At 31.0% G+C, this 7,508-nt stretch overlaps 2 protein-coding genes across 3 annotated transcripts; one reads left to right on the top strand and one right to left on the bottom strand.

Annotated features, from left to right (window-relative positions):
- Positions 1 to 127: 127 nt before the first annotated feature.
- On the top strand, positions 128 to 2,140 carry LOC115890675 (probable splicing factor, arginine/serine-rich 7). Its single transcript, XM_030910981.1, has one exon. The coding sequence runs from the start codon at positions 388 to 390 to the stop codon at positions 2,077 to 2,079; it is 1,692 nt and encodes a 563-aa protein (XP_030766841.1). The 5' UTR covers positions 128 to 387; the 3' UTR covers positions 2,080 to 2,140.
- On the bottom strand, positions 2,133 to 5,991 carry LOC115890663 (protein KRI1 homolog). Of its 2 annotated transcripts, none has more exons than XM_030910962.1 (9): positions 5,707 to 5,991; positions 5,343 to 5,646; positions 5,000 to 5,290; positions 4,788 to 4,944; positions 4,548 to 4,737; positions 4,327 to 4,488; positions 4,138 to 4,214; positions 3,829 to 4,083; positions 2,133 to 2,771 (listed from the first exon to the last, which is right to left on the bottom strand). In XM_030910962.1, the coding sequence occupies exons 1-9, from the start codon at positions 5,828 to 5,830 to the stop codon at positions 2,214 to 2,216; spliced, it is 2,118 nt and encodes a 705-aa protein (XP_030766822.1). In that variant the 5' UTR covers positions 5,831 to 5,991; the 3' UTR covers positions 2,133 to 2,213. The 2 variants fall into 2 exon arrangements, with proteins under 2 accessions (XP_030766822.1, XP_030766832.1); XM_030910972.1 differs by having other exon boundaries at positions 2,615 to 2,771; positions 3,815 to 4,083; positions 5,707 to 5,990.
- Between the last annotated feature and the right edge of the window lie 1,517 nt (positions 5,992 to 7,508).

The following is a 7,508-nucleotide window of genomic DNA, read 5'->3' as shown; positions in this document are numbered from 1 at the left end:
CAAATTTTAAATGTATATACTTATTTTTTGATAGATGCATATGTAATAATGATATTATTATTAGATATTTACATTACTGTCTTTTATTTATTTGCTTGTTGGTGACACTGCCTTGGGAATGTCATGCTTGTCTAATGCTAAATGTCAAAGTTGTCAATCTAAGCTTGTTAACATCTTGTTAATTTGTTAATCTTTAAATCATTTCTCAAATTATATCCAATTTCTTAATGACTTTATTTGTAAATTGAGCTGAATTGAGCCTAATTTAATATGTTATTCTATGAAGAGGCAAGTAAAATTTGAATACTACTTGTATGTGAATCTGCTAGAGCGTAGGACGGTACGGTATTTTTGGAACTAATAAAGAAAGATATGGTATTTTAAAGAATGGCGGTAGGCTCTACAAAAGTCGTTCAAGTAACGAACATTGCACCACAAGCAACAAAAGATCAAATGCAGGTGCTTTTTGGCTATTTAGGAAAAATTGAAGATATAAGATTGTATCCTACCATAAGGGATGTCTCTTGCCCTGTACAGTCTAGGATTTGTTATATTAAATTTGTTGATCCAGTGTCAGTTGGTGTAGCACAGCATATGACCAACACCGTTTTTATTGATAGAGCACTAATAGTTATTCCAGTTCAAAGTGGAGATATACCCGATGAATATTATGCTTTAGAAGTAACCAGAAATGGCACAATTGTTCCAGGTTTAAATGTTAATGAACCGAAATTGCCTCCACATGTTGTAAATTCTGTACAAGGCTCGGGTACTGAACAGGTAATATTGACTACAGATCCTACACTTGAATCAAATGATTTACCTAATTATCCACCACTTCCTGCTACTTATGATAGTGTTAAAGTTGAAGAAACTAGAAGAACTATTCTTGTTCAAAACATTAATACCTCTATGTCCAATGAGGAATGGATTGAGCATTTTAGTACTGCAGGTGAAATTAAGTATTTACGAAGTTGTATTACAACTTCAGATAATACCCCAAACTTACTTATAGAATTTACTGATCAAAGTAGCATAATTAATGCCTTAAAAATGAATGGGACTGAATTTAAAGGATCATTGTTAATAATTCAACATGCTACTCAACCAATTACAAAACCACAAGCAAAAAGCAACGAAGCAGCACAAAAAGAAATTGAAGAGGCAATGACTAGATTTAAAGAGGCACAAAATATGATCAATGCTTCTATTGAACCAGTTATAGGAATGTTAACTAAAGATAAAAGGAGCTCTAGACATTCAAGATCTAGATCTAGGTCGAGAGATAGAAGACGTAGGCGATCAAGGTCTAGGTCAAGACGCCGATCCCGTTCAAGAAGGCGATGCTCATCATCCAGAAGAAAATCATCTCGGTCTAGAGAACGCCGTAGAAGATCAAGGTCCAGAAGACGGTCACGATCCAGATCTAGACGTAGGTCAGGTTCAAGGACTTCTCGACCTAGAAGAACCCGTTCAAGATCAAAGGAAGAGAGATCTAGGAAAAGGTCGCGCGATAGATCAAAGGAACGAAAATCCCGCGCGAGATCTAAGGACAGAAAATCAAGGGACAAGTCTAGAGATCGCAAACGCTCTAAAGAACGAGAGAAATCGAAAGATCGTAAAGCAAGAGGGGAGTCGAAAACCAAAGAAAAATCGGTAGATTCTAAGGAGAGGAAGAGCAAGAGTGTCGACATTGACAGAAAGCGTTCAAAATCTAGAAGCCCGAGCCGGCGAAGATCAAGGTCAAGGGACAGAAGAAAGGAGAGGAGGAGATCAAGGTCGCGCGGAAGTCGCCGAAGATCACCTTCACCGCGCAGTTCCAGAAGACGCAGTAGGTCCAGAAGCAAAGACAGAGACAACAAGAAGAGAGATAAAAAGGAAAGAAAACGGGATCGCTCCAGATCGAGGTCTAGATCCAGGGATAAAAAAAGTGATAGAGGCAAATCTAGAGAAAAGTACTCGGCTAACAAAGATCCTGAAAAATTTCAAGAAAAAAATCAAAAACTTGATATTTATGAAGACCTTGAAAAAGACTCTGGGGAGAAATCTGATAATATGGATATTTCTAATTCGCCATAAAATAATCCTAAATATATTTTCTGTATAAGCCACATGGATTGTAATAAATTGAAAAAGGGTTTTGGTTGTTTTATTTTATAAATAATTACAAATGCACCTATTTGTATCTTTATATGTTAAAAGTTATACTGACTTTATTTTTTACTAGATATTTTTGTTTTATTTGAATCTTTATATTTTAGCTTATTCTTAAACTTCTTTGGATTGATTCCATAGGCTGACAGCCTAACATCAGATATATCAGTAGATACTTCCTTATTCTTTTTAAATTTCTTTGCTGCATTACTACCTTCATAATTATGTTTTCTTTTCTTATTTTTACCTATAGAATTCTGTGATTGGTCCTCATTTTGGGGTTTCACAGCATTATTGATATTAATAGACTTCTTTTTATGTTTCTTCCCTATTTTATTTTTTTCCTTGGATTCAATAGTGTTGTCTTGTATATGTTTTAATTCAACTTTATTTTCAGTGGTTTCCTGATCATTTTTCTGACTTGGTGTATTGTCTATATTAGTTTCTTCATTTTCCTCTGTGTACAAACTTGGCAAAATTTTCTTTTTGAGAGAAATATTATTAGATTTTTTAGAATAGGCGATTTGATCATATTTTTCAACATGAGCAGGCCTATGTTGTATAGCTTTTTTCAGAGAGCACCATTTATTTAATTCTCTGTCCTTTGCCAACAATATCTGAAATAAATAAAAAAAAATAATAAGTAACTTCTCTTTAATGGTTTTTTTTTCTCTTTATTTTTGATCATACAGTGTTACAGATAAAGTCCACATCATATGGAACTTTATTTATTGACTGGGGCGATCGTTTCGCTTTGATTTAGATTAAAAATGACATTAAGTACATTCGGATATCTCAAATTTGAGCGCGTAGGAAACACGGCGGTTGACTGATCGCTGAGAATTTTGCTCAGCGGCAGACTGTTTTTGTGTGTAAAAATAGACCGGTTAGGTAGGCAAAATTTTCTTAACGCATTTTTAATTCAAATCAAAGCAGAAACCATTAGAAACTGTCGCTGAAGTTAAATTTCACAATTTAATATACAAAAAAAGTTTCATATAGTGTGGACATATTATATATGTGACACTGTACAAGGTGAGTCAACGATAAAAGTCCATTATCTCATTTGTTTCGAGATTTACAAAAAAATGTTAAATATGAAAGTTATAGGGATGGTTAAGATACACATTCTAAAATTATTATAGAGTATACAGGGTGCTTCAAAAAAGTGTTGCGGATATATAACATGTTTTTTTTAAATGCAATACTCTATCTTATTATTAGATTCTATGTAAAATTCTATAACTTTTTTGTATATAATGTTTATATACCTAAAATTATTAGTTTCTGTAATATATCAATTTGTTTAAACAATGTTAGATTGCAGTGTAGTAAAAAATTGTCGGTGATGCCATTCTTTCTGAAGTTAAACTACTCAAATTTGATAGGAGAGTTTTATAGAGATGAAGAAAAAGATATATGTAAAGATATTTTAGTTAGATGCTACAGGGTGTTCAAAATATATTTATAAATTTCAACAACTTAAAATTAAAAAATCTCACTGACAATTTTTTACTACACTGAAATCTAACATTAGTTTAAACAAATTGAAATGTTACAAAAATTATTAATTTTAGGCATATAACATTATATGCAAAAAAGTTAGTTTAGAGTTTTATGCAAAATTGACTTATGACTTATTACTCTATCATTAACTCACCCTGTATACATTACCTCTTCTATGGATAGACCAAAATCATTTGGTAGCACTTCTCTGTATTTAAATCTACATGGAATATCACCAATTATATCTTCACAATCAAGATTATAATATTCTTCAAAATATTTCTCATAGTTTTTATCATTAGGATCATATTTCGGTTTCTCTTTGCTTAGAGCTTCAGCAACTTTTGACTTTCGTTTCCGTTTTTTTCGGCTCTTTGAGTTCTCTTGTGTAATGGATGTTGAGGGATCATAGTCAGCATCCATCTAAAATTCAAATCATGGTAAAAGAGACACCTTTAAGATTCTGTTTACACTTGCATTAAAGTCATCATCTTCACAATGGAGTTCATTTACATCTGCAGTTGGCTCTTCACCAGTCCAGTGATCCCAGTTTTCTATGTTAAATACCACATTATTAAAAATGAATAAAACAAGACGTTCGTATGATGTTTAGAAATACTGCTCAATTGTTTAAGCTAACATAAATTTGACTAATATAAAATTTACCTATTTCCAATTCCTCATCAATATCAGGAAACTCTGGTTTTTGATCTTCTTCTGATCCTCCATAAAATTCATCATTAAAAAGAGCTTGCATTCTGTTGTCATAAGTTTCTGGATCAAAATCATCTTCAATATCATCATTCTTGAAGCCTACTTCTAAATTTCCTGAAAATTTCCAACCATTATAATTTTTACTACATACCTAACATAACTTGAAAAAATACCAGTTATCTCTTTTAACTTTTCAATTTTTTCTTCAATCTCTTTTCTTTTTATTTCTTTCAGCTTCTGTATTTCGACCATTTTCTCCTCTTTTTCTTTCTGTTTTCTCTCCTTTGTCTCTGCTCGTTTCAGTTTCCTTCTGTCATCTGTTTTTCTTAAAGATTTCTCTATTGTTCTTGGATATCTTTTAATCTAAAAAATATCATTCAAAAGATATACAAAAAAATGTTTTTAAATTTTACAAATTCTTGATCTGGCTCTTCATATCTAAAATTATATTTGTATTCAAACTCATCTTGTTCCTCTATTGCTTTCTCATCTCCTGACAAGCTCTCATCTGAATCGTGAACAATTTCTTCATAAGATGGAATATAATCCTTTTCTTCTTTATCTAAATATCTAAAAGCAAATAATTTTTCACACAATTTTTAGACAAGTATATTTGCAAGAATACTTTTTATTCAAAATATAATCCCTCAAAAATTTTTCACCATCATCCAACTTTGGATCGTTCCAAAAATCTTTTAAGGGCTTCAAATCTGATTTTATTTCATCATCGTTTATTTCATCTGTCTGTCCAGCTAACCATTTCTTATATTCTATGTTATCTATATCATTATGTCGAAGAACTTCTTTTACTGCCTTTTTGGAAAGACATTCAATATCATCATCATCGTTTATATTTGAAAGAGCATTTTTTAAATCCTGTTTCAACTGATTTTGTTCTTGGACATAAGTAGGAGACCTAAAAGATGAAACAAATTATGAAAAGCATAAAAATAACTAGTATATCTTACTGTGGCTTTTCCACTTCACCTTCGTCAGAGAGAACACCATCATTCTCTAATATAATCTTTCTTTCATAATCTTTGAGATACATAGGATCATCCTTCTTTTGTTTAACTTTTTTACTATTCTCTCCCCTTGATTTAAAGAAATTAATATTATTATCATAGAGCTTAGGGTCTTTCTTTTTTAAGCAGGACAGAGTTTTAAAAAAATCTTTTTCTACTTCTTCAGTTAATTCAAGTCCTTCCTCGTCATCATCAGATGAACTAGAATCACTAATATCAAGGGCATCTTCACCATATTTGCTTTTAACTTAAATGAAATAAAATTAGTTAATAATAATGAATAAGTTCGTCCTGAAATTATTTTTACGTTTATTTAGTTCTTCTTTCTTCCTCCATGTGTCGTATTTTTTTGCAAAATCATTTTGATCTTCAAAATTTACATCCCCATCAAAGTCTAAGATATCTGTTGATATTCTGGACATAATTACCATAAAATAATTAATCTTATAATTACTATTCAGCAGAGTAAGTATTCAGTATGTATTCATTAAATAAGATTAAATACCATTTATTTATGATTTTTTTCTAACCATTCTCGAAATTTTGCGAAGAGGTTATGGTTATAATAATGTTTGTGGTCTGTGGCAAAGGTGCCGTCTGTGGTTATAATCAGGGTTCGGAAAACTACATGTTACTTTTAAAAACTACATAAACTACATTACATGTAATTAATATGTAGTTTATGTAGAGGATGTAGTTTATGTAACCTATGTATGTAACTTTCAAATAGGGATGTCCGAAAAATAAAAAAAATCGATATTTTGAATCGATTCAAGATCGGACATAACAAGATCGATCCAGAAAAAAATCGGTAACAAAAGATCGATCTTATTAAATATCGATATTCGATTCTGAATGTATTGGTGTACTGGTATAATAAAAATACGATATAATCATAAAAAAAATTAGATACATAAAAATCGTAAAACCGTTTATTAACACATTTAATATTGAAACTGAATAAGAGTCATCCCAAACTGAATCAGAAACACTCATAAACCGAGACATACTTGTAAACATTAAAAATACTATGACAATGTTAAAATAGAATTATTCGGCTTTTTGCATACTTATGATGATTTTGACACAGAATATGTACCGGTAAATTCTGTAATTTTGATATATCAGTCCGTTGGAAAGAAGCTAAAATCAAAAAATATTCTGTTATCTAAAATATAAAAATATGGGAATCACCGACAAAAATCTGACACCTAATATCAAAGTGATAAACAGACATCGGCGCATGCGGTAGTGAGCACCATTAATTTTTCAATTCATTGCTAGATGGCGTTTTATTAGAGATGCACTGTAAACAAATATTCAAGCAAAATAAAAGTGTTTTTTTTTATTCTAACAAATAAATAAACCTGTAAAAATGTATAAATAAAATCGATCTTCGATTTTGAAAAAAGATCGATTCTACCCAAAGATCGTTTGATAAAAATCGATCGATTTTAATCGATATTTTGGGCAAAAAGATCGATCTTCGATTAAAATCGATTCGAATCGTGCATCCCTACTTTCAAATATCAAAGGTTTGAGGTGAGGTTTATAATAAGTTGAAGCTTTAAAAACATATAATGTATTTAAGAAAACAGAAGAAATATGACTTTAAATATAATATTTACATCATATTATCTCTATTACACCTCATACAAAGGGAAATTATTCATAATTTCAATACATAGTTTATTAACGTAGTTTTCATGTAGTTAATGAACAGGAAAAGATGTAGTTTTTGAAGAAAAACTACACGTAGTTAATCAAGTAAATTACGTCTTAATTAACTACTTCCGAACCCTGGTTATAATCAGTAATCAGTGTTACAAACTTGTTACAAATACAAATGTGGGTAATACATGGTAAATGGTAATACCCAGGGGCCGGAAAGTGAAATGAAAGCAATGTTATTATGAAAGCAAAAACGGTTCCACCCTTTGAATAAGAAGACTAAGGAAGGAGCATAATGCTATCCATGTATTCATGCATGGTGGGCGGAAAAGCCACCATAAAAGCTCTCTAGGGTGGGGATCCTTGACAGTTCTGTTTGACGATTCATTTGACACATTTGAATTTGATTTGAAATTTTGTGGATTTGTCAGTCTTTAC

The sequence above is a fragment of the Sitophilus oryzae genome, unplaced genomic scaffold, assembly GCF_002938485.1.
Source record: "Sitophilus oryzae breed Bouriz unplaced genomic scaffold, Soryzae_2.0 scaffold_1178_pilon_pilon, whole genome shotgun sequence".
Taxonomy (NCBI): domain Eukaryota; kingdom Metazoa; phylum Arthropoda; class Insecta; order Coleoptera; family Curculionidae; genus Sitophilus; species Sitophilus oryzae.
The sequence above is the reverse complement of the archived record's forward strand: the minus strand, read 5'-3'. Positions and strand labels throughout refer to the sequence as shown.